Source organism: Saxophila tyrrhenica, assembly GCF_035928015.1.
Source record: "Saxophila tyrrhenica strain CCFEE 5935 chromosome Unknown scaffold_30, whole genome shotgun sequence".
Lineage (NCBI taxonomy): Eukaryota > Fungi > Ascomycota > Dothideomycetes > Mycosphaerellales > Extremaceae > Saxophila > Saxophila tyrrhenica.
Window position 1 is genome coordinate 1 of NW_027041762.1, and position 25,578 is coordinate 25,578.

Genomic DNA, 25,578 nt, shown 5'->3' on the forward strand with positions numbered 1-25,578 from the left:
GGGGGGGGGGCATGCAGGCAAGTCTCTGTTCGATAGCCATAGGACACATTTGTGTGAGACCTCCGCCTGTGTAGCAGCCGCAGGCCCAGACGGTCATATCTCTATGGACACACATTCTAGGCGGTTCGAGTTGCAGGGTTGTTTTCAGAGTTGAGAGGGTAAATGGTTGGTTTAGCGGAATCGAGAGGGTGGTGGGTATGTGGATTTGGTGAAGTTGCTTGAGAATTTGGCGGCTTTCGAGTGATGCGGGAAGGAGAAAGGCATTGGAGGTGGATTGGTTTAGGTAGCAGTAGCATGCTTCGTAGCGTCTGCTCAGCGAGCCGAGAGGAATACTCACTGATGTATGATGGTTCTCCAACCGCCAGTGAATCGGGTCTAGGTGACGCAGAAGGTCGGGGTGAGTGGATGAAGCTGGTTCGAGTCAGGTTCTCTGCGACCAGCACAACTGTGGATGACCGGCATCGTGCGCACATGTGCAATCGTCAGACTCTTCGCTCGAGATCTTCGCCAGGACCTTACAGCAAGCATTCGAATGCTCCATCGCTGTCGTCCCATCGCTCCGCACAGTCCTACCGCAGCTGCGCCTCCCGCTCCCGGCAGGCAGAGGGTATTCGTACACCGTACGCCCGACCGATGTTGGAAATTTCACAATACCCCTCTTCCGAAGGTTGGCTCCATGCAGGATCGTCCACGATGCTAGGGTGTCCACATATTCACCACAACGGCACTGGATGTTTCGTGCGTCGGTGGTCCATCGCGGCTGTTCGTGGGCCCTGCAGAATCGCTTCACGGAGCTTTGGGCGACGAAGAAGGCGCCGCAGGGGCACGTGAACGTTGTATTCCAGGCCCAAGCTGGTATCTGAGTGCCGCATGAGCATGTTGGGGTTTTAACGAGCGGCTCCGTGTTGGGTGGAGTGAACGAATAGCCAGTTGAGGTTACGACGTAGCCGCATGAACACTGCACCTGACCATGGTCCAGATGTGGATCTGGGAGTGTAGTGTCGACGTGTCGTCCACAACGGCATTCGATGTAAGTGGGGTCCAGCCTCAAGATTTGCAATGGCTCAGCAGGTGGCCTATACTTCGGCTCAACAGCAGTAGATTTAGACCTTGACGGAGTAGTGTTGGACACAAGCCGATGCAATCTCGAGGTTGATGCTCTGAGGCGGTCTCTGACAGTCGTTGAAGGTGATGTCTCTTCGTAGGGCGGAGGCGGATCTTCTTGTGACGCGTTCTCAGATGCTGTGGTGTCTTTGAGGGAACCCATCGTTAGGCTGATGCCCTGATCAGAGAGCTTTGGACAGCGAGAAAACTGTTTGAACGCCGTGGAAAAGTGCGAGCATACTTAGCTGATACCTGTACCTTACACCGGTGTTGCAGATTGTGACTTCTGCGGATTTGCTTGGACGTGGCTGAGCCATGCAGCCTCGCGCCTTGTGATCATGTTGCGTTTCAGGTTTGGCTACTGCCATCACATGCTACTGCGCAAGACATGATTGCCAACGTGCCCTACACGCATGGCTTCGACTGTCTCGGTAGCAAAGACGTCGCTACGCCTGGCATCGTGGTAAGAAGGAACATGGTCGATGGATGGGTTGGTCATAGAGCCATCGTGTGACATCCCCGTCTTTGGCAGTATCGACGGTGCTCGTGTGTAAGTGTACCTTGGCCAAAAGATCAAGATCAAGATCAGGATCGAGACGGATCCGTACACGTAGCAAGAATAAAAGTATCGTGTTAGGAGAGCAATGTTGCTTGCAGTGAATATCGGAAGGCCAGCAGTGCGGATTCAGCCGCGCGCTAGTATGACGCTCGGGCCCCCATACAAGCTGGCCTTCGACCTGACATTCCCTCGTTCTCCCTCATCAGCAAACAACTCAATCCCACGACGACTCGCAGTCATATACACCAGCTCACCACAAAACCAGCCATCACTGCGATCAATTGCGGCTTTACAGCAGTAGCAAGCCAACATGGCAAGCTGGCTGGACCAAGACTTCCCGGATGAGGAGGAAGACGACTTCAACCCGCAGGCAGAAGTCGCTTCTGACGATGAGGCCGACGAGAAGCCACAGCTGAACGGCGATGCTGAAGACGAGGATGACGATGTGGCACCACAAAGATCACGCTCGCGAAGCCGGCAAGTCAACGATGAAGTGAAAGATGAGGACGAGGACAAAGACGACGACGTGGATCTGACAGGAGGTGATGACGACCAGCCGGTGGAAGTCGACGGCGATGATCATCCGGCTGTGGGCGATGAGGATGACGAAGAAGTCGCGGACCAAGATGATGAAGAGGATGAGGAAGAAGAGGAGGACGAGGATGATGACCTGCCTGGCCGGCCTGCGAAGAAACGGCGGAAAAACAGACGCAACCAATTCATCGATGTCGAAGCTGAAGTAGACGAGGATGACGAGGAGGAGCCTGAAGAAGAGGACGACCTTCCGGGCGACGAGATGCACCCGGACGACCTACAAGAGCTGCCTGCAGATGCTGACAGAGACGACCGCAAACATCGTGAACTGGATAGGCAGCGCGAGGCAAAGGAGCAGGAGACTGCCGAAGAGCAAGCACAGCGGTTTGTGGAACGATATGGGCGAAAGGAGCGTGCGGGTGCGGCAACTGGAGCTGTTGTTCCGCAGCGATTACTCCTGCCTGGCCCAGAAGACCCGCACATCTTTCGGTTGAAGTGCCGCCCTGGAAAAGAGCGAGATGTCATTCAAGGGATTAGTCTGCGCATGGCCGAACGTCAATATTCGAGAGAACCCATCCTGATCAACTCCGCCTTTGAACGCGGTGGTGTCATGGCTGGCAATCTCTATGTTGAAGCGAGGCGACAGGAAGACGTTGTGGCGGCTGTAGAAGGCTTGACACACGTCTTCTCGAGCTACAAGCCCCTGATGATACCAATCGAAGAGATGCCAGACTTGCTCAAGATCAAGAAGAGCAGCCTTCTGGAGCCGGGCATGTACGTCCGCGTCCGCAAGACCGGCTGGTACCAGGGCGACTTGGCGCAAGTCGAGGATGTCGAGAGCAACGGTGTCGACGTCACACTCCGCCTTATACCTCGCCTGACGTACGGCCTCACAGAAGACACGAATGCGCCGGCTGTTTTGGACCAAAACGGCAAACGGAAGCGCACGAAGACCACCCAGCCACGCCCGCCAGCAAAACACTTCAGCGAGACTGAAGCGAAGAAGAAACTGGGAAGATACCTCTCGCGAGCTCAAGGCTTGGGCAACAATGCCTTCACCTTTGAAAACGAGGACTACGTCGATGGCTTTCTCATCAAGAACTTCCGAATCAATCAGCTGCAAAGAGACAATGTCAACCCGACACTGGAAGAAGTCACGAAGTTTGCATCTGGTGGCGAGGATGGCACCGAGAATCTGGATCTCAACGCCCTCGCCGCGACCATCAAGCAGACAAAAGCCGAAGATTACCTGCCGGGAGACAAGGTGGAGATCTTCCGCGGCGAGCAGAAAGGTGTGACTGGAAAGTCCGTGGAGGTCTATGGAGATGTCGTCAAGATGCGAGTCGACTCTGCCGGTGCTCTACGGGGCCAGGTCATCGAAGCACCGATCAAAGACCTTCGGAAGCTTTTCAGGGAAGGCGACCACGTCAAAGTCATCGGAGGCAGCAAGTACGTCGACGAAGTCGGAATGGTGGTCAAGAGCAAAGACGACAGGGTCACTCTGCTTACAGACAGCAACAACCAGGAGATTACGGTCTTCAGCAAAGATCTCCGTGAGGCTACAGACGCTGGTGGCAATGTTGCTGGCAGCAAGTTTGACCTCTTCGACCTGGTGCAGCTGGACGTCTCGACAGTAGGATGTGTCATCAAAGTCGACAGGGAAAGCCTGCGGGTCTTGGATCAAAATGGTTCGATCAGGAGCATGCTTCCTTCCGCCATCTCGAACAAGCTGGAGAGAAGGAGAAATGCTGTTGCTACGGACAGCAACGGAAACGAGATGAAGATTGACGACACCATCAAGGAGTTTGGCGGCGAGCAGAGACAGGGTCGCGTTCTGCATCTGCACCGCAACTTCGTTTTCGTCCAGAACCGTGAGAGGGTCGAAAATGCTGGTGTCTGGGTAGCCCGACACATGAATGTCACCACTTTGAATGCCAAAGGTGGTCGGCCGGGTGGTCAGAACGGGGTCGACCTCACCAGGATGAACCCAGCCATGAAGCAGAACGGTGTGCCGGGAGTTATGGCACCCCCACAAGGCAGAGGCCGGGACCGGCTCATCGGCAAGACTGTCAAGCTCCGCAGCGGCAATCAGAAAGGCATGATCGGTATCGTCAAAGACGCGACCGACCAGACCGTCAAAGTGGAGCTGCACGCCAAGAACAAGGTCATCTCGATCAATCGCGACCATTTGCAGGTTATCGACCCGCGATCTGGACAGCCGATCGATGACCGTGGTCGTCCAGGCGGCGGCATGCCCGGGAGGACACCGGCGCCTGGGGCTTATGGGCGGACGCCTTTTGGTGGGCCGGGAGCGGAGGGAAGGACACCGGCTTATGCTATGGCTGGGGGTGGGAGGACGCCGACTTGGAAGCAGGATGTTGGGTCGAGGACGCCTGGGTATGGTGGTGCTACTGCGTATGGCGGTGGTGGGTTCGGAGGGACCACTGCGTATGGTGGGCAGACGAGTTATGGTGGCGGGACGAGCTACGGTGGTGCTACGACTTATGGTGGTGGTGGAGGCGGCGGAGGAAGTGTCTGGGGTGGCAATGTAAGTCATGTCCAGCGCTCATCTTGCGTTCTGATCGGATGCTAATATATCGCTGCAGCAATCGACCTGGAACCCCAACCCCTCATCTCGGACACCAGCGCACAACCCTGGCAACAAGACGCCAGCCTACAGCGGTGGCCTCGAAGCACCAACACCTGGCTTCAGCGCTCCCACACCGGGAGACCAGCCGACGCCTGGTGGGTTTAGAGGACAGTACCAGACGCCGGCTGCGTATCAGACTCCTGGCGGGTTCCCGGAGACGCCTGGGGCTGGGTTTGACGATGATGGGCCGCGGTATGATTGATTGTGATGGTGGGAGGGGGTTTGGGCGTTCGTTTGCATAGACTGCCTTGACGGCATGGAGGAGTTCGGAATAGTGAGATTGGGATGAGCGATGGTGAAGTTCGGGTGCTTCTGTAACAATATCGCGTTGGAGCGAGCTGCTCTTCAATCATTTGCTGCTCTGCAATGGCGCTGCTATTCGATCTGCTCTTTTCACCAAGCGTCTACTGAGTGCCGTTGTCGTACATTCTCAAACTCGTGCAAGTACATGTAGAATGTGAGTTTCCTGGAGCTCGTTGGCCAGAGGTAAAAGTCGCCTCTCGGCGAAGCCATCGAACTTCAGGCACTCCTGCTATCAATACGACCTTCTCCAACCAGACTAGATAGCTGCCAACACGACACCCAGCCGCTGTCAGCTGCTCTCAATGCACGGCTCCGCCATAGCATGCTCCGCCGCGTCCTACCCATTCTACTGGTTGCATGCTTGACAACACTGCTGCTATTCACGATTTTCCAGCGAGTGTCATGGCGCGCGTTACCACAGGCCGTTGGACTCGGAGAAGAATATGGGTCCTTGGAAGAGGCTGACGATGCAGCGAATACAGGCTCAGCCATCACAGTCCCTCAGGCGGACGCACAAGAGCCAGCAGATGTCGACCCGAATGCCTGGAGAGCAGGCGGCTCCGAAGGCTTCAAGGAGCCCAAGGTCGAGTCGAAGAGTCCGTATCCTGTTGGACAGCTCAAGCCTGCGGGCAGCAATTACACGAAATGTCTCGTCATGCCGAAGATGACGGGTGAGAATGTGGACTGGGTTGATCACGAGCTTGGGGATTTGGTAGAGGCTGGGCTATTGACGACGGCGGTATATGGCATGGACGATGACAGCATGGAACTGCGTCCACCTCGGAACAAGGGCAATGAGGTCATGGCATATCTGAGCTATATCATTGACTTCTACGACGACCTGCCGGACGTGGCTCTCTTCATGCACGCGCATCGATGGGCCTGGCATAACAATCTCATACTGGGCAAGGATGCGTCGTTGATGGTGCGGCATCTGAGCGCAGAGCGAGTGACCAGAGATGGATACATGAACTTGCGCTGCCACTGGGACCCAGGATGTCCAGACTGGTTGCACCCTGGAGCTATCGATCGCGACTATTGGAAGCAAGAGGAGAGTATCTTCGCCGATTATTGGAACGAGCTCTTTCCTGAAGCACCCATACCCACAGTCCTCGCACAGCCATGCTGCGCCCAGTTCGCAGTCTCCCGCGAGAGGATCAGAGCCGTACCAAAAGAACGCTTCATCTACCTCCGCGACTGGGTCTTGCACACAGAACTCTCCGACTTCCTCTCCGGCCGCATCTTCGAGTACACCTGGCAGTACATCTTCTCCTCCACCCCGCTCCACTGCCCCAGCATGAGCGCCTGCTACTGCGACGGCTACGGGTTGTGCTTTGGTGACGCAGAGAAGTTCGACTACTATTTCGAGCTGAATTATCACCTGACGGGATACCAGAAGGAGCTGAAGCTCTGGAACGAGCAGGCGGAGACGATTGCTCAGGCACGCGAGCAGGCTCATGGTCGGTTCAGCGGGGAGGAGGCGCTGGATGTTCCGGAGGTGGGGAGGAATGTGACGCTGAGGGAGGAGATCACGAAGCTTGAGGAGGCGATGAAGGAGAGGAGGGAGGCGGCGTTTGAGCTTGGGAGGGATCCAAGGCAGAGGGCGAAGGAGGCAGGGAGGGTGTGGGTGGAAGGGGATGGATTTTGATGATGCGTTCTCATACACTTATCTCGCTTTTGCGAAGCGGTGTTGATTCTGCGTTCGAGCGTCATGTATGAAGACAGCGAGCATTTGCTGGATCTAGGAGAACGAAAGCGATATTAAGGTGGAATGTCAGCGCTAAAGAGGCTGTTTTGGCGGCTTTGGTGCGGATCTTGTTCGCTGTCCCGTTGATACTTAAGTCCGACCTTTGTAAGCTGTGGTACACGGATTGATGCCTCGTTGATACTTGCCAGTTGGGTTGTGATTCTCGTCAGTCATCTCTCAACACTGTCAACTGCGGTACGAAACTGCCGTAGCCTCGTACGAAGTCTCGGCTTCGAGAAATGTCCGAGGCGCGACGCCGTCATCTATAATCCAATCTCTGGATCTTCACTTTCATCTCTCACCATCTCACAATCAAAGAAAGGCTCTACATACTTCTTGCGTCTACTGTCTGTAGTACCGTAACCGCTGGACCCGAAAACTCGAGTACCGCAGCACACGCGACCCGTCGGACGGGCACAAGCACAACAGTAGCCCCTTGGCAGCGGCCAAACAAAGCAGGAGATTCCTTGGCCAATATGTCGGCGCCTGTGTCCGAGACGCCGTCCAACAACTCCCTCAAGGATGATGAGGAGAAGGCGGCATCACCGCCCGAGAGCCAGCAGGAGCAGAATTCGGATGCCTTGAAGGCGAAGGACGATGCCCCTCCACCAGCGCCACCTCAGGACTCTGGACCACCGGATGGAGGACTCACGGCGTGGCTGCAAGTTCTGGGATCGTTTATGCTGTTCTTTAATACTTGGGGTATTCTGAAGTGAGTCCCACAACAGCTGCATCCATCATCGATTCCTCTGCTGACGTTGCTCCCAGCACCTTCGGCGTCTACCAGACCTTCTACGAGAGCGGCCAGCTATGGACCGAGAGCTCCTCGAACATCTCCTGGATCGGCTCGATACAGTCCATGATGGTGTTGCTCATCGGCGCCTTCTCTGGACCTGTCTTCGATCGAGGGTATCTTAGGACGTTGTTGATTGTTGGTAGCTTTCTGGTGGTGTTTGGGCACATGATGCTGTCGCTTACACATAACTTCTGGGAAGCACTGCTTGCGCAGGGATTTGTGATTGGGATTGGTGGTGGATGTCTTTGTACGTTACTAACCATTTCTCTTCCAGTACGAGATGAAAGCTAACGAGATCCAGTCGTACCCGCTGTCGCCATCATGCCGACCTACTTCAGGACCAAGCTCGGACTGGCCATCGGCCTCGGTGCTTCTGGGTCTTCCATGGGGGGTATCATCTACCCCATCATGTTCTACAAGCTCATCAACCAGGTCGGCTTTGGCTGGAGCGTACGCATCCTGGGCTTCACCGCACTCGCTACCCTCATCATCCCGATCGTGGTCATGAAGGTCCGTGTGCAGCCGAAGCAGGCTCGCAGTATCATCGACTGGACGGCCTTTACTGACATCCCCTTCATGCTATTCGTCTTTGGATCTCTGGTCGGGTTTATTGGACTTTACGTCTCGTTCTTCTATACCTCGTACTACGGACAAGCGACCGGACTTACCAACGCCAGCCTCTCGTTCTACCTGGTGCCCATCCTGAACGCTGGCTCTGTGTTTGGCCGGACTCTACCCAACCTCCTCTCAGACAAGATTGGCCCACTCAACGTCATCACGCCAGGGGCTTTCATGGTCGGCATAGTTCTCCTGTGCTACCTTGCCGTTGATTCAGCTGGCGGCATAGTCGTATGCGCATTGTTCTTCGGCTTCTTCTCGGGAATCTTCATCGCCCTTCCTCCTGTGCTGTTCGTGGCACTGACGGAGGACAAGCGCAAAGTCGGAACGCGTATCGGAAGTAAGCATACTCACACCCCATACATACCGCTCTTCTCCGTGCTAACAACAGCTTCCAGTGGGCTTCACCATGATCTCCGCCGGCGTCCTCTGCGGCGGCCCAGGAGGCGGTGCTATCTTAGGCCAGAATGAGGCAAACCTCCACTGGACTAAAGTTTGGACGTACGCTGGAGTCACGACGATTGGGGCCGGGTGTATCTTCGTGATACTGAGGTTCATGAAGGTGGGGTTCAAGATCAAGGTGAAGGTTTGAGAAGTGTTTGTTTGTAGGAGAAGATGACGAGGCATAGAGATAGACTGATTTTAGCACGCATAGCGTTGGAGGTTTGTATGGTAATTTGGGTACGCCGGGATTGACAGGACGAGGCGTGTTTTGCCGATACTCAGGCTGTTGAATATGAGAGATATTGTATCTCCTCTCGCGTCTTCGGAGCTGGTACAAGGCTTAAATGTCTTGAAGAGCTGCTATCGTGCTGCTTCTGTGGGAGAGAAGCTTCGCAACTGGAAGCCTGATGGCACATTCTCATACTCTCCTTCTACAAGCCGTCAACTGCTCTGCATATCGCCCAAGCTTACGACAGTGTTTCGTAGTGCCGCATGAGTCTTCACGGTCGCGGAGGAACTTGAGAAATGGCGTCGATGGGCAACGCAAGTCCGCCTACTACTTACTTCACCTCAAACTCTACTGGCTCGGCTGAAATCATGATGGGCTCACCATCCGGATCATCCAAATCCTCGATCTGCCCTGACGGCGCCAACACACCATCTTTTCTCCCCCATCTCCACCATTGGACCTGCTCACCCTCTTGCACCCCATACCGATACCTATGGCCCGCCTGCAGCCCGCCCGCCACTGAGCTCGCGACACGCAGCCCACCGCTAAAGATCACTGGCACGCCCGGATCGAGCGTGCAGAAATACTGCTCGTCTGAGTGCCCTTTCGTACGCGAAAATGGCTGGCGCTGGGGGCCTCTTGTTGTTGATAGCCGCATGGCAGACTCGGTTGTCAAATCTAGACAGGTGAAGTTGTCGCGGCTCTGGGCGAGGCTGAGGTGGAAGATCGTGGGCCAGGTGAAGATGGTGATCGGCCGAGTGGCCTGCGACGTCACCGTTATTGAGATCTTAGGGCGCTGTTCCCAGTTCAATGGGGGTGACTGCAACGGATAGTCCACTGTGCGCTGTTTGGGGTTGCCGAAGACCATGGTTTGAGGCTCGATGGCAAGTATCACTGACAAGGGTGGAGCTGGAGATGGGGATGGAGAAGGCGAGCTGCCAGTCTTCTTTCCCTTTTGACGTCTCGTTTTGTTTCTCTTTCTGTTTCTGTCGTTCTGGTTTGCCATTCTCTGGTCGGTTTTGGTATGCGAACCAGACTTCGTGGAGCGTGCTTGTTAGGAAGAAGTATAAGGCGCCTACGAAGCAGAGCTCGAAGGATCCGTATTTTTATGATCAGGTTTGTCATGAGTAACGACTTGGGAGTTGGCTATTGTTGTTAGGACATATGAACACGCTTGTCGATTGGTCTTTGAAATAGAGCCTCTTGTCGTCAAGACCCTAGTGCTGTCTCTTATGCCTTTGACGAATGGCATTGCTAAGAGGGATAGAAGGGATACTATCTGATCTGATGGTAGGGTGCCTCTTGCTCGCAGTCGCCCTGGAACGCCATCACAAAGCTACCTGGACGGCGGGTGGTGTGACGTTCGAACCGCCTTCACATGCATGTACGCAGGTGAGCTCGATCATGTGCCATGCCAAACACCGAAAGAGCGACCGAACGACCTTAGCTCCCCCATGCTGCACGCACGCCTCTCATGACACCTACCTACCTCTGTATCTCGTGCCGCTGCACCTCTCGTACCACTGCACCTCGCCCTCCACCACCGCATCAAGCCCATGCGCCCCTCGGCCGTAAAGAGTTCGCCGACGTTGCAGTGCAGATGATCCTACTCCCGTCCGAGCATAGCTCCTCAAGCTCCCATGCAGCCTTACGACGCCGGTGCCATGATATCGGTGCATGTGCGTCTTCTTCGAGAGAGCTTCTTACCGCTTTGAACTGTCATACGATGGGGAGCGGGGATGGGCATGCCTTGAATGGACTTGCTCCAGTAGGGCTTGCTGGGGGTCGCTGCAGGTGGTGGAGGAACGTCGTTCTGTCGCTATCGCATGTACGACGTATACATGCGCATGCAGGACTTTACTAGTTCTGGCTCACATGAGGGTAAGTCAACTCTGTCGTATGGCATGTCGACACGTCTGCACCGACGTTGCCCAGAAACTCCTCCAAGCACTTCTCGCGGGCGGCAGGATTCCGAGCCAATCGGGGTGTTGAGGGACAGAAACAACCAACATTTCTAGAAGGGATTCTGTTTGTGATAGGACGACCGTACGATGGCGGTTGCGTACGCACGAGACGACGACTCGACGAGACATCCACGAAGCTTGTCCTCGCTGGCAGAAGGGATACAGTGATACAACTGCCGGTGCCCTCGTGGAAAGATACAGCGGAATGCAGGCCCGATGGCTTCTCGATTGCGAGGCCTTGCAGCGGCATCGATCGAATGCGGTGGAGTGCGTGGCCCTCTCCATACTCGTGAAGGCTCCACTTCCGCTGACTGATGGCAATCTCACCTCGAAGTCGAGACTCGCTCGATGACTCGCAAGAAATGTTGAGAGTGCAATGAGCCTGAATATCAGTCTCCCTCCCTCCCCATGGCTTGGTGGCTTCACTCTGAAACAACTGGGAAACGGGACATAGGGCCGTAAGGCAGAATCCAACCACGTGGAGATCTCCTATACAGGGAGGTTGGCTTACTATTGGTGGAATCGCTGACGTTCGAGAAGGTGTTGGTTGATGAGGGGAGATAGGAGGTAGGGGCCAAAGACAGGCGTAATTCCGACTCTGCGGACAAAGACTCTCCCGAGCTTACAGTCCTGGGATATGAGCTGTTGTATCATCCCAACACACTCGAGCCTATCAACGCTGCGAGAGGCATATATCGATGTCGTTGTCCAAGGCCTAAGGTTTGGAAGGAGCATTTGAGTGGAATAGGGTTTGATATGAGAAAGTTCAAGCGATCCAAGCCGGCGGGGTGTGGACGGCTTCTTCCAAACTCAGAATCATCATCCCCGTCTCTCCAGACTCGACAAGATAGCGTGGGGTTGGGCAGTGGACACCCGACGATCACGTTTGAAAGCCCTAAGTGACTAACATACTCTACGAATCGGTGGTGTCGAGCTTGTATCAAGGTCCCGTTCGATGGCCATCGAGATCGAAATCACCGCGAGAGATTGCTCCAGGATTCTTCTTCACCGGAATGCACGCAGCACGACCTCCTGCACGTCGGAGGCCCCGTGGGAACGGAGTCCTCACAAACGTCCGGGACCGCACCTTGAGCTCCGGTCCTGCAGATTGATTCGCCGCAGCAGTCAGAGAGGGCGGTGGCTTGAGCTTGTCTCACACCACATGTTCCATGCACGTGCAGGGCGGAGGAACGCCCAGTCCAATGGCTGCTGACTGTCACGCTCTCCTACCATGCCATTCCTTGTGCCATCTCTGAATAGGCTCACGGAGAGGCATACCGCGATCAATATGTCGCCGGCTGGGCCAGCACTCACCCAAACGGCACGGGACCAGCGTTACATACACAGTGGAGGACAAGCTTGGCCCCAATATCTGACTAACCCGCTCCATGTCGTCAGTCCTGGTGGTGTGGTGGGTTTCGCTTATCTGCAAATCAAAACACTGCGTCTACTGCGGCACCGCCTGTCCTGATCGTTTTGGATCAATAAGCAGAATCCTTCAGCCCTACGGACGAGACACAATTTGACGAGGGACTGCCTGATTGGCTGCCGCGGGCCTGTACGAACCAAGCTTCTGACAGCGTGGCCTTACCCGCAATCCTGTGAATCCTTCGAGAGGAGCCGTTGCGTGGCCGTGTACCGTAGTGCCGAGTCTCTGGGAGACTGGGGAGCTTTACGGTACGGCCGTCGCGAGGGAGAGGAGTTGGTGCTACCTCCGTTGGACTTGGAGTGGATTTGGCAAGCCGTGGGCCAGCGTGCCGTCTTCGGGGCCGCGCTTCTAGTAGGTTCACGCAAGATAGGGCAGCGAAGCTGCTGTGACAAGGGAGATACCCCCGACCATCGAGTGTTGCCTGGCAATGTCGAAGTACAAACCCCAAGTGACGTCGAAAGATGGTGGCTGCCCACCGCAAAGCAGTCGGTGAAAGAGAAGGGGCTTTGCTTCGCTTATGCAGGACCAGCGCCGTATTGGGCAGGAGCTAAACCATTGCTAGCTAGGCAGGTGCGCTGCGCTGCTCTTTGGGCCTATTTTCGCTCGCTGCCCGCCAAATCTTCACCGACTAAGCCACGCCTCTTCATCGTGCAGATACCTCCCGATGAACGTACGGGCCTGCCGAACGAAGCGAATCAAGGACTCTCCAGTCGATACTACAGGGTGGAGAACCACTGCTGGATGACTACAACGTTACTGGCCCGGCGCAGCGAAAGGTCGCCGTTGCGGTCGGAGGAATACCGCATCTGCAACACCGCACGCCTTGAATCCCCGTTAAGCCCGTCCCGTCCTGCCATGTTCCGGTGAGCTAAGCGTGGGCTTGAACAAGCGTTAACGTTGTCGACGAGCGTGACGCGACAATCGATGCCTGTATGGTAAAGAGGGAAGACTGTCGAGGGCTTGTGCAATTCTCGAGCAGACCGTCCGGCCAACTAAGTACAAGGCTGACCGCCTACCACATGACTGCCGAGCATGCTTACGGGCATGGATTCGTCCGAGTCCTACGTGTTGTGATCTGAGGTCGCCGTCCTCTTTTTAATCAAAAGACATGGAACAGGTGGCAGCCATGACACGCAGGAGAACCCGCACTCGATCCCTGTACCCATGCAGGGGTCACTCTGGGCGGGACGACAGAAACGCATTAGTGTGGCCCGTAGGGCGGTACAGGGTCTCTGGGATCAGAAGCAAAAGCAAGTGGCTCGTGCTCCGCGACGTGCTGCGCATCTCGTTTGGGGCCGAAGCTATATTCTTATACTTAGACCTGCTGCTTCGCCCCGTGCTCTGCCTTGGAATCCTCTTAACAGTCGCGAACTGTCCAAACAGCTATAGTTGACGCCAACATCGCCAACCTCAATCCTGCCTCACCAACACGCCGACCGACAAGGCTGATTCCTTCCTCCACCATCTCGTTCAGGTACCCGTCGATCATCCGCCTGGCTGACTAAATCTCGTCGTCGGTCAACCTCGACAACTGGACGACAAATCACTCGACACAATTCTTCCTTGATTGAACAGACACTTTGTTTGATAGACTGGATTGACAACACACTCTACTGTCCGGCGCATTTACGCCGCTGCTGGTGGGTGTCGAAGCTGTTCTAGAGCTCGCTTAACCTGACGCCTAACCGTTGGAACAGTTCTGGATAATCTCCCTCTTCCTCCTCGAATGCGCTGAATCCTCGACATGGCCACCTTTGCTGAATACCAGTCGCAAACAATGGCCTCCAACAACGACTTCACCCTCTACCCCTACCCTGATCTGTGGAACAACGAGCAGAACTTCCTACCAAGCTCAACGTACCAGGACCAGAACTACCTCAACGCTACATCCTTCGACTCATACCAAGCAAATCAACCTTACGTGCAGCCAGATCAGTACACGTTTGGCGGCGACCAATCCTTTCTATCCAAGCACAATCTCCAACCACCGAGCTCGAATTACTCACCATCACATGCCGCATCGCACTCCTTCGACCTCCAACCCCCGGTGCTCTCCTCCAACTCCGACTCTGGTGCCTCCATCCAAAGCGCCATATCCTCCGCGATCGGGTCTCCCTCCGCTCAAGCTCGATCATCACACGACTGGAGCCAGCAGCAGACCATGAATATGCTGCCTGGCATTGTACAGCAAGACAGCATGAGCCATGATGTGTTCGCGACAACCAGGTTCGACCTCGAGACCATCCCTATCACCGACAAGGGCTGTGTTGGTGAGTTTTCACATATTTCCTCTTCTCAGTTTATCCCGAGCACGCCATCGTTCGATACTTCGATGTTCCCGTCTTCTTCGTTCGACCTTCTGCGAGAGGCTGGCCCTTTCGTACCAAGCACTGGGGACGCCAGCTGGCGGCTGCATTCGAACTCACGGTCAAGTGCAAGCTCTGAGCGCACATTGTCCGTGGTATCCAATCTCACGCCTTTGCAAAGCAACCGCGTCGAGAGTGTGAGTCCGAACGACAGCGTCTTCAAGTCACCCAGGACACCAGCCTCTGCCACCTCTCCAGTGATCGAGCGCGTTAAGGGCAAGCGAAAAGCCTCCGTTGCACCAGCACACCCCAAACGAGCGCGTGCATCCTCGCCGCTCACCCACACCATGTCCTACTCCGAAAGCGACCTCCCAGCACGCCCAAATGCGCCGCCTCCCACTTTCACATCTCCTTTCTTTTCTCAGTCCAGTGGCAATTTCGTCCCACCGCTTGAACTTTCTTGTCCGTCTCCTTCCTCGTCTCGTATTTCCTTTTCAACTTGGTCTTCGTGCTGGCTGAGAAATGAAGAAATGTATGCTGACTTCTGCTCTATTAGATCCTGCCTTGATCCAGCCATCTTACTCGCCATCGCAGTTTACCGGCAATCCGTTTGCAGACATGGCAGCTGCACAATCACCCCGAAACATGGTGTTCAACCAAGGACCTTCACCAGCGCCTTCACACCCAGCGCGGAGCCCACGAGCACCGGCAAGCAAGCTGTCAGGCACCGCATCACCATACATGCGAACACAATCCTACCAACCCTATCCGGTCTTCAACGGATCAAGGCGGCAATCCATCTCCTCAGCCCACTCTCCTCACAGCCAAGCCTCGCACTCCTCCGAGGACTCCAACAAAGGCCTGTGCCCCATCGCGGCGTGCGGCAGGCACGTCAAGGACCTCAAGGCGCATATGCTCACGCATCAGAACGAACGACCTGAGAAGTGTCCGATCCCAACATGCGAGTACCATACCAAGGGCTTCGCACGAAAGTACGACAAGAACCGACATACTCTGACCCACTACAAGGGTACCATGGTCTGCGGCTTCTGCCCCGGCAGCGGCAGCGCAGCGGAGAAGAGCTTCAACCGTGCCGACGTCTTCAAGCGACATCTCACATCCGTCCACGGCGTCGAACAAACACCACCCAACGCGCGGAGGAAGAGTCCCTCCGCAGCTGGCAGCAAGAAGGGCTACGGCCGCGAGGTCTCCGGCATGTGCTCGACCTGCGGCGTCACCTTCGCCAGCGCACAAGACTTCTACGAACATCTCGACGACTGCGTGCTGCGCGTTGTCCAGCAAGCCGATCCCAGCGAAGCCATCAACGAGAAGCTCCTCACCTCCATCGCCGACGACCAGCAAGTCCAAGCGACGATGGAGAAGCACATGCTGCCCACCGGCGTCGACTTCAGCGCGCCCACCTCCTTCGACGAAGACGAAGAAGTCGAGGAAGACGACGACGCCGCCGAAGAAGACGCCAACGACGGCACCTACGGCTCCCGCTCCTCCCGCTCCGGCAAGGGCGCCCTCCGCTCGAAGAAACCGAGTTGACAATCAGCACATCCCCGAGGTGTCTCCAGCCAGCACGTCGGGGGTGGCGACCACGTCTCCAGCGGTGGTGCTGTCAGCAAGCCCGGCCACAGCAAGAAGGGTCTCACTTTATCCAAGAACGGCGTCCCCCTCTCCGGCCCCATGACCGGCAAAGGGTCGAAACGGAGGAAGAACTATCCCCTCTCCTGGGGCGCCGCACCCGAGAAAATGCGCATGCGGAAGCGTGTACTGTGTGTCTACGACGGGCAGAGGCGGCTGTGGAAAGATGACATGATGCTCGATTCCGAGCACGAGGTGCGGATCCCGCTGAACGACGAAGTCGGCGTGAATCGCGCCTGGGTCACCGACCTCGACGTCCAGACTTTGCGCAGGGCGGAGGGGATTCATAACGCGACGGAAGAGGAGAAGGGCCCGTGGTTGGATGAGGGGGAGTTGGAGCGGTTGATGGAGTAGTTGTATTTGTACGGAATGGTTTGCTTGGTTTGCGATTGGAGGGATGGGACGACATGATACCACTCTTGCATGAGCTTGGACTTGACGAGGTTATGAATATCTTACCTTAGCGATATGCCTGCGCTTAGCGTGTGCGAGATGGTGGACGCTCGTTTTGTGCTGGACACATGAATTGAATGAATGGACACTTTCAGTACACTTGCTCGCTGCCTTCTCCGACTTGAATGCTTTCGACTTACTTCTTCAAACCATTGTTGGCATTGGCATGGTCGCTACCGCCCAAATAAGACCACTTCGCCTATGTCCTTGTCGCGCGTAGAAGTTCTGTGTGCAAGACTTTCGTATCCATTGAACGTGCGTTACGTGTGAGCTCCACGCACTGGGAGACAGCATAACAACTCCAAGTCTACATGCCCCCAAACCCATCCCCCTCCCCCTCATCCTCATTTTCACTCCCCCACCCCCCAACCTCCCCACTCCGATCCCTCTCCCTCTCCCCTCTCGCCGAGTGCACGACACTAGTATGCACCCTAATCTCCTCCCCTCCCTCTCCGCTCGAACGCACCGTAAGCCGACTCTCCACCTGCTCCGCCACGGCCTCCAGATCTGCGTCGTCGAGCCCGAAAGCCGCGAACTCGTCGAGCGGTAAGGCGTCGTGGGTGTTGAGTTTTGTGCTTGCGGGGAGGGGGCCGCCGAAGATCCAGCGGTCGTTGCTGTCGCCTGCTTGGCCTTGCGTGAAGAAGGTGCTTCGAGGCTTGTTGCGGGCGCGGAGGTTGATTTGGCTTCCTGGGCTGCTGTCGTCGAAGGCGAAGATTGAGACGCGGGAGTCGACGTGGAATGGGCAGTAAGGGGGGTTGGTTTCGACTTCGTTGGCTTGGGATCCGGATTGTTGGAGTGGCTGTGACGGCTTATAGGTGTTCTGCTGAGGGAGAGGAGGTGGTGAAGCCGGTCGAAGACTCCAGAAACCGTGCGGGCCGGCGGCGGTGCAATCGTCCGCCCTTCTGGCCTGTGAAGAGTCCTTGCCGGCACGGATAGGTGGGAGCTCGAAGTGCTTTTTTTGGTGCTTGTCGTGCTTGAGCCCGGTGACTAACTTATCTCCTCTCCTATACTCCGTTTGAGAAATGGGATGCAAATGCACCGTCCCACCAGCGGCAACAGCCAACAGCGTCCCACTCTGTCGCTTCACCCATCTCAGCGAAGCGTCAGAAGATGCACCTTGCAAAGCTTTATGCCGTATCTTGTTGTCCTCGGAGTGCCAATACTCGTTCGCTCCACTCTTAGCAGCACTCAAACCCTGACTCAAACCCTTCGCCAGAAAGCGACCGCCAGCGTGTCCAGTGCTCGCAGCCGTCTCGCGAAGCCCGGCGAGTGTCGGCATACCGAGTGAAACAGGGTTATTTGCTCGGATGGTGCCGGCTTGAGTGCGAACCTGATGGAATCCGGATCTCAAACTGCCGAGAAAGCCAGGATTGCTGGGTGGTGACATTCCTTGTGAGACACTGACGGTAGCTTGTGCCTTTTCCGGTGCTGGGTTGGTGATTGTGCTTTTCCGCTTTCGCTTTCGCGAGGGTGCTGTTGCAGGAACCTCGTGTAGATGCACGGTCCCATGTGTGGTGAGCATGGCGAGGTACTCGTCGTCGCGAGACCACGCGCTCTCAACAACCACGGACTGGCTACTTCGGGGTATGCGGATGATCTGCTTGACGCAGGGACTACAGATGGCTCCATCATCCTTCTCGGGCGCCGCGTAATCGACCGTGCCGTGCCTTGCTTGTTTTAGATCCCATATTGCCGAAGCCTCGCCAGTGCGGTTGACGGTGAGCAAGCGAAGGCCGTTGGAAGAAATGGAGAGGTGGTTGCAGCCTTCTTCTAGTGCGAACGTGGCCATGGGAGCCGGTGGATACTTCAACTTCAGCTCCTCCGCTTCCAGCAAGGTCTCAAGATCGATGATTGACACCACCGCCGGCTCTCTAGTCTGCCGTCTCGGATCATCAGGCGGAGCTTTAGTCGGCGGGAAATGGTCTTCTCTGCTCGCTGTACGGCCATGTTGCGCAGTTTGGTTTGTAGGATTCACCAGCTCATTCCAGCCTTGCCATCCTATCTCAAGGCCTTTCTGAGAGTACCTGACCACGCCTTGCGCGGCTTGGCGCGAGAGACGGCTCCACGTGCCCTCTGCGTCAACCCCAGCTGTGTCACAGGTGATAGACGGCTGCGGAGGCGCACCATGGCTTGCGAGACCTGGGGGCGCTGGGTTGAGATCTAGAACCAGTGGTGTGCCTTGGATGGAGACCTGTGATGCCGTTGCTGGCGGTACTATAGCTAGCCATCGCTGGCTGAGGCTGAGGAGTGGTACACCAGGTTTGCGATCGCCGTCCTCGGTAGTCTCAGCGCCGTCTGCAGTCGCTGGTCGCGAAGCAGGCCTGTCAAGCGAACTTTGCAAAGAAGTCCAGAACTTGCCAATACACCTGAAGCCTGGGGGTTGATTTGCATCGTTCGACACATGCGAAAAGACGAACACTTCGCCGCTTTTGCCCGAAGCTATGGTGACGAACTTGCCATATGCTGATATCCTCAAATCTCCAACCGGGCCAGGTGTGGTCGATAAATGGCCAACAGTAGGTTGCTCAGCCGCCACTGTATGACTCCTGTATAGCGTGGCAACGTGCTCCTGGGTCTGCAAAGAATAGACTTCTACGGTCGTCTGGTAACGTGCCGCAGCTGCGGAGGCTGCACGTCGGTCACCGGACGCAGAATGACCGTTGCCGCCATCAGTCGCTCCATGAACAACTACCGCCACCAAAGGACGTATGCTCTCCATCGGATCTTCCAAGCATGTCTGAGGTAAGATCTTCGCTCCAACAACACTCCCACGTAAGCCCTCCAATCGTCCTATGACTTCGAACTTGTTCGGCAGCACTCGGAAGACTTCCAGACCTCCTTCAGAGCCTACGAGCAGCGCAGTCTTGGCTCGCGTTGACGAAGTCGAATCGCCACTGTCCGCGAACGTGTCAAAGCAGCAACAGTAACCATCTGACCCCGCAGCTGTCGCCGCCTGTTCCTTCTTCGATGCCATGTTAAGCCCAAAGTCCGGCAACCCATAGAAGTGCGGCTGTGGCATGTGTGGTGGCGCTACTGGTTCGACGAAGCGCTGGTTTGGAGAGACCCGAGTTGCTGGTTCGACGTAGCGTTGGCTAGGAGAGGTTCGAGCAACTGGCTCGACGTACCGCTGGCTTGGCGATGCTCGAGATGTATACGACTCCCTCCTCGTGACGCTTTGCCTGCGGTAGCCGTTCGCCCCTGCGGGCGGTTCAGCTTGACCATATGGCGTGGCGTGCCGAAGTGCAGGCGAAACTGAGCCCACCACTGGTCTCGCTGGCGCAGGACGTGGAGATGGGCGAGGTGACACCGCAGATTCTGCTGGTGCTGGTTTGCTCTTTCGTGCCGGTTGCACAAACTCATCCGCTTTCCTCCTGTCTGGAGATTCTGCCCTTTCCTGCTCTTGGAAGCCGTTTGTGAGCTCTGTATCCCATCCATCACCTTCGTAGTCATTTTCTGGTTGCCGTGCTGTATTGGTCTTTGATTTTCTCCTCCCGTATGCACCATTTGCGCTCCCAAACTCATCCCCATCCAGGCCTTCCGTCCCAAAGTCCATCGTCGGCTGGAACATCATACCCTCCACTCCCACAGCCTCCCCTCCATCCTCGAATCCAAGATCTCGCCCAGCAGCCTCCTCCCCCAATATCACGCCCTCTGCATCCGGCACTGCATCTACCACGCCCTCCTGCCCCTCCTCCACCACCCTCGCCGGACTCCTAGCCACCTTTCTCCCCTTCTCCTTCTTCACACCCTTCTTCTTTGAGTCCTTCTTCCCCTTCTTTCCCACAACCGCCGGAGCGGACCCCCCCTCATCGTCCCTTCCCCCATCAACCCCGCGCGGCGGCGAACCAGAACCAGTCAGATCCACGTCGTCGAGTCCCAGGATGAGGTCTTGATCGTTGCGGGCTGGAGGCGGCATTCAGCCAGCTTTCTCTCTTTCTCTCCTTCAACCCTTCTATCTTCGGCCGTAGGGTTGGATGTGGTGGTGTCGTGGTGATTTATTTGGTATACTGGTGACGTTGGTGGGAGTGGTGGTAGAGAGTGTAGACGTGTATGGGAGTAGAGTCGGAGCAAGAGTGACGTTGTCAGCCGCCGGCGTTCAGGTTTCAGGCAGCGGGGGGCCCAGGCCAGGGCAGCTGATGAGAAGCCGGATCTCTTTCTTTGTGACAATAGCACGTGTCCTCTTGTCCCAGCAGCCGTGCAACAGCAGCAGACAGGCTATCGTCCCTTTCCTCTTATAAGACGTTGTCGTTATCGTCCAAACCCCTCTGATTGCGCGAGGCACTCGACCCTCCTCAGAGTGGGGTGGGGTGGCGGGGCTCTCCCTCTACTCACTTCCAACGACGACGCAGAAGGCGTGGAGAGGTAATGGAAAGGACAGATGTTCGTTCGGCTTATATACAACACTCTCGATTGGATCTCGGTCTGTTGTTCGTTGGGAAGTAGTTCGTAGGTAACTAGGTCGAGCGGCAAGTGTTGACAGATGATAGCGAGGGTAGCGGGACACAAGCAGGGCAAGCAGGGCAAGGCAAGCTGTCTACCCTGCATGAGGCCAAGCTCCACGGACGACATGAGAGGCTCATGAGTCGTGATGTGGTCAGGTGGGCGAGGTCATGCGTGCGTAAAGGTACGATGTATACAATGGGAAAGATGAAGTGGGATAGCAGTTCGGTATACTGGATTGTTGAAGAACTACCTCTCTATGCTACACTCAAAACACCGAAGAGAAGCCCGGCCATCTTTTGACCTTAACTTGACCCTGCCACCCACGATCTTGAGACCACGCCTCGTCTTGCCTTGCAACGCCTTGGAAAGCAACAAGTCCACCTCGCCATGCCATACTTCTAACTCGTTCACCGTCTTCCAGCGATAGCACTTACCTAGCACCAGGCGGCCTGTAAGCACCCCCGCTCCTCGCACCCGGTGGGCGATAAGCTCCACCCGACGACGACGGCGGCGCAGCAGGGCTCTCGCTCCTCTCGGGACCCGACGGTGGTCCACGCCTCTGCCATCTGTCGCCTCCATCGCGGGATTCGGATCGCGGTGGCATGCTCTCGCCGGCCGCGGCTTGCTTCGCGCGGAGCGCCGGCGGGATGTAACCACCTGACTTGTTCGGCAGCGCGGCATTGTCTGTAGCGACACGCTCGTCGGCGACGGGAGCCGATGGTGGTGGTGGTGGTGGAGCTTGGGCTTCGGCTTGTGGTTGCGGAGAGGAACGGGCAGCCTCACGTTCACGCCAGCTTGGCCTGCCACCACTCGCGCCAGCAAGGTTGAGGCGGGGAGCAGTCCTCTCACCTGAGTCTGCCGTGACGGGCTCTGGACGGCGCGCACCGTCCATCGACGGACGCTCACCTCCACCACCGAACCTGCTGGGTGGTGCACCTCCACGCTCTGCCTGCTTCCTCTCCAATCGTCTCTTCTCAGCTTCTTCCTCACGCTCCATCTGCTTCCTCGCTGCCTCAGCACGCTCAGCACGGCGGCGCTCTGCGTCAGCCTTGGCCTCCGCATCCTTGCGCTGTTTCTCCTCGGCCGCGCGTGCAGCCTCCTCTTCCTCGCGTGCAAGCCTCTCCTCTTCCTCACGACGCTGTCGCTCCTCTTCTTCGGCCCTCCTCTTCTCAGCCGCGCGTTGCTCGCGGACTTCACGACGACGCTGCTCCATCTTCTGGTTCAGTTCGCGCTCAGCAGCTTTGCGGCGCTTCTCAAAGTCGGCGTGGCGTGCGTCGGTGATTTCGCGCTTGAAGCTTTCGTACGTAGGTACGAGCCTGCTGAGGCGGTGCTTGAGGGACACGTCTTCCTTGTGCTTCTGCTCCGCGTTTGCCATTGTCTCCGCCTTGCTCGTCTCGTACGCCTTCAGATCTCGGTCACGTTGGGCAGCGTAGTCGTCGGCCAGGTGCTTGATCTCCTCGCGGCGGTATGCGCGCTCCAGATGGTCGATGCGCTTGGCGGTAATACGGACCTTCTCACCCATCTCGTTCTTCTCGCGCTCCAAAGCCTGGAGCTTGAGCAAACGGATGCGGCCGCTGTCGAGCTCATCGATGTCCAGGCTGGAGATGTCCACGCCCTTCACGCCCTTCTTCAACTCCTTCAGCTGCTTCTCAGCTTCCTCACGCTGGACCTTCTTGCGCTCAGCTTCCATGCGGCGACGTTCGCGCTCCTTGGTCTCCTCGGCCAACCGCTCTGCCTCAGCAGCCTGCAGTTCCTGCTGTCTGACCTTCCTCTTGTGCTCCTCATCACGCTGCCGAGCAGCCTGTGCTGACTGCAAGTTCTCCTTCTTCTTTTGGATGACCTCACGTCTTGCAAGCAGATCGGCATGCTCTTTCTCTGCGCCAGCCTCGGCACGCTTCATTGCCGCGAGCCTCATCTTCTGTCGGTCTTCGTTGAAAGCCGGATCGACGTACTGCACAGCGACGTAAAGCGACTTCGCGAGGCGTGATAGCTGAGTGCGGACAATCTCGGCCGGCGTGCTCTGCAGACGCTGGACAGCACCAGACTCGGCATCTGCTGAACCACCGCCAGAGCCTGCGTGGGCAGCCTTGGAGGAAGAGAAGACGTCGGAGTCGAAAGTGAGGACGCCGGTCGCATGGTCGATCCGAATGGACAAGTCACCCTTCTTGCAGCCATTCATGATGAACTTCTCGATCATTGATGCAGACACCTGGAATGGGTCTGGGAACTGCGCAAGCGCAAGCACATCATCGAGCTTGACGTCGGTGTAGACTTGGGACAGCTGCTGGAAAAGGCGGGTGAGGATGACCTGCTGAAGCGGCAGCACGTACTTCTTCATCTCTTCATCGGCGCCGATCTGAGACAGGATAGGCGACACCTTGGCGCAGATGACCTTGGGGTGGAAGTCGGTCTCGAGGATGTTGTAGAGCTGGCGAATCTCAGGGCGGGCGCGTTGCAGGATGTCCTTGCTGAGTAAATCCTTGAAGAGGATAGAGCGGGTAGGTGGCGAGTTCATACCCAGGAGGTTCGTCAAGCGCACATTCTTGTTGTTGCGAGTGGCATCGACATCGAAGAGCGCGCCGCGAGACCGGGTGGTGCTAATAACCGGGATTGCGAGAGCGGAGAGCAGGACATATGAGGCAGCCTTGGACAGGTCGGCATCAGTGATGTTGCTTGGGTTGTCTTTGCGGGAGGTAGCGCCGGAAGCAACAGCGCGAGCTGAGACCTGTAGTAGGTTGTAGTACCGGCTCCATGCTGCGGCGTGGAAGAGATAGTTCTCGCTAACGAGGAAGATGCGCGTAAGCTTCTCGAAGTAGTTGGCCATCATGGCGTTACGAGGCTGCTTCTTCGACAAACTGAGGAGGGTGTGGATGTCCTCAACACTCTTGAAGGCCTCTTGCCATAGCTCGAGTTCGACGGCGACGTTGAGCTGCATGAAGCGGGTATCGAGATGGCGCTGAAGGGTATCAGGGTCGCTGAGGTTGATGGCGTGCACCTGCTGCGAGTACTTGGCGGCATTCTGCAGATGATTGCGAAGCAGCTCGCACAATCTCCTGAACTCAGTCTTGCGCGTGTACTTCTGGCAGAACTGAAATGCCTGGTGAGCAGTCCGCTGATACATCTCCTCGAGACGAGCATTGTTCTTGAAAATGTCCAGGACCGTGCGGTAAGTCTCCCACAGAAATTTGAGCCATGGTGTCACAATGGCCCGGTCGGTGCGGTCTTTGGTTTGCTCTCCAGAAACGGTCGCCAACAGGATCGACTCTGGCGTCTCCATGGCCTCGAGATCTCCCACATTGGCGAGGGTAGCATCAGTAGACTCGCCCTGCGTCGTGATCTCATCAGCCTTCTGCTGCGCATCCTGAACCTTCTTCTCCGCCAACTCGATGAACCTCCTGAACACAGTCTCAATGGTAGCGACGTTGGTGTTCTGGCTGGTGTTCTTGTAGTTGTAAAGCCCATCCTTCGCCGACTTGCCCTTCCTGAGATCCACGCACAGCTCGACGAACAGCAGCATCACCGGCTCCAAGGCCGCGATGGTGCTGTTGCGCGTCCGCTTCGACGTGACATGCTCGTGGAGGACCGAGAGCGCCGCCTGCTGCTGGCCGACTCCGATCAGCTCCTGGGCTCGTTTGAGAGCATTCTCCGGTTTGAACTGGGGTGGAGGAGGCATGCTGGGCAGCCCCCTCGGTTGTCGACTGCTGACGCTCGAAAGGAGGCGTCAACAGGCGAGGGTGTTTGAGTGGTCGCTTGTGGTGGGTTGGTCTCTCGAGTACTGCTGATGACGCTCGATGTGGGCTTGTCAGCTGCTGATGGCAGAACGTCGTCGTGATGAGGTCGTGGTGTGGTTGAGGAAGTGATGTCGCCGGCTGAAGAGGAGAACAATCTCTGCGGGAAGCCGGCACGGGAGCTCGAAATGGTGTCGTGGGGCTTGGCAGTATTCTTGACGGGAGAAGGTGACGACTCTCCCTTCACTTTGTGCGTCCTCGAGATACAACTTTGCCTTGTACTCTCTGCAGTGTGTTGTTGGGGAACACAAGATTCTGGACACGCGAAAATGACTGTGTGTTTAGATTTCATCACAGTGCGTCGAGTGACGCTCTAGCGCCGAACTTGGACGAGGAGCGGTGAGAGGGAGCCTGCATGAGTCGTGGCCACCTACTGGACTCGTGATCGCGACACTTCAGGTCGTGCTATACAGAGACAAGACCAAGAGAGGGAAGAGCAAGGGACAGAAGTCTGCTCAAAGAAGGCGTTCCATTGAAGCCTATGCATTGAAAGCCTGCTTGGCCATATGGCCTTGTTGGTAGGCCTACACATTGAACAAAAACCCTCATGCCCACAAACAG

General features: G+C 56.5%; 7 protein-coding genes across 7 annotated transcripts; 4 read left to right on the plus strand and 3 right to left on the minus strand.

The window, feature by feature from the left end:
• Positions 1-1,973: 1,973 nt before the first annotated feature.
• SPT5 (transcription elongation factor spt5) lies at positions 1,974-5,049 on the plus strand (the record flags this gene model as incomplete). The annotated part of the gene is made up of 2 exons (XM_064808221.1): positions 1,974-4,745; positions 4,804-5,049. 2 exons carry the CDS (start codon positions 1,974-1,976, stop codon positions 5,047-5,049), a joined length of 3,018 nt encoding a protein of 1,005 aa, XP_064653543.1.
• Positions 5,050-5,472: 423 nt separating this feature from the next.
• LTR77_011008 (uncharacterized protein) lies at positions 5,473-6,798 on the plus strand (the record flags this gene model as incomplete). Its single annotated transcript, XM_064808222.1, has 1 exon — positions 5,473-6,798. The coding sequence occupies one exon, from the start codon at positions 5,473-5,475 to the stop codon at positions 6,796-6,798; it is 1,326 nt and encodes a 441-aa protein (XP_064653544.1).
• Positions 6,799-7,373: 575 nt separating this feature from the next.
• Positions 7,374-8,903, plus strand: LTR77_011009 (uncharacterized protein; the record flags this gene model as incomplete). The annotated part of the gene is made up of 4 exons (XM_064808223.1): positions 7,374-7,609; positions 7,666-7,940; positions 7,995-8,651; positions 8,710-8,903. 4 exons carry the CDS (start codon positions 7,374-7,376, stop codon positions 8,901-8,903), a joined length of 1,362 nt encoding a protein of 453 aa, XP_064653545.1.
• Positions 8,904-9,315: 412 nt separating this feature from the next.
• LTR77_011010 (uncharacterized protein) lies at positions 9,316-9,852 on the minus strand (the record flags this gene model as incomplete). Its single annotated transcript, XM_064808224.1, has 1 exon — positions 9,316-9,852. The coding sequence occupies one exon, from the start codon at positions 9,850-9,852 to the stop codon at positions 9,316-9,318; it is 537 nt and encodes a 178-aa protein (XP_064653546.1).
• A 4,302-nt stretch (positions 9,853-14,154) lies between these two features.
• Positions 14,155-16,687, plus strand: LTR77_011011 (uncharacterized protein; the record flags this gene model as incomplete). Its single annotated transcript, XM_064808225.1, has 3 exons — positions 14,155-15,145; positions 15,240-16,229; positions 16,254-16,687. 3 exons carry the CDS (start codon positions 14,155-14,157, stop codon positions 16,685-16,687), a joined length of 2,415 nt encoding a protein of 804 aa, XP_064653547.1.
• A 235-nt stretch (positions 16,688-16,922) lies between these two features.
• On the minus strand, positions 16,923-20,702 carry LTR77_011012 (uncharacterized protein; the record flags this gene model as incomplete). Its single annotated transcript, XM_064808226.1, has 2 exons — positions 16,923-16,985; positions 17,253-20,702. 2 exons carry the CDS (start codon positions 20,700-20,702, stop codon positions 16,923-16,925), a joined length of 3,513 nt encoding a protein of 1,170 aa, XP_064653548.1.
• A 957-nt stretch (positions 20,703-21,659) lies between these two features.
• On the minus strand, positions 21,660-24,902 carry TIF32 (eukaryotic translation initiation factor 3 subunit A; the record flags this gene model as incomplete). The annotated part of the gene is made up of 1 exon (XM_064808227.1): positions 21,660-24,902. The coding sequence occupies one exon, from the start codon at positions 24,900-24,902 to the stop codon at positions 21,660-21,662; it is 3,243 nt and encodes a 1,080-aa protein (XP_064653549.1).
• Positions 24,903-25,578: the final 676 nt, after the last annotated feature.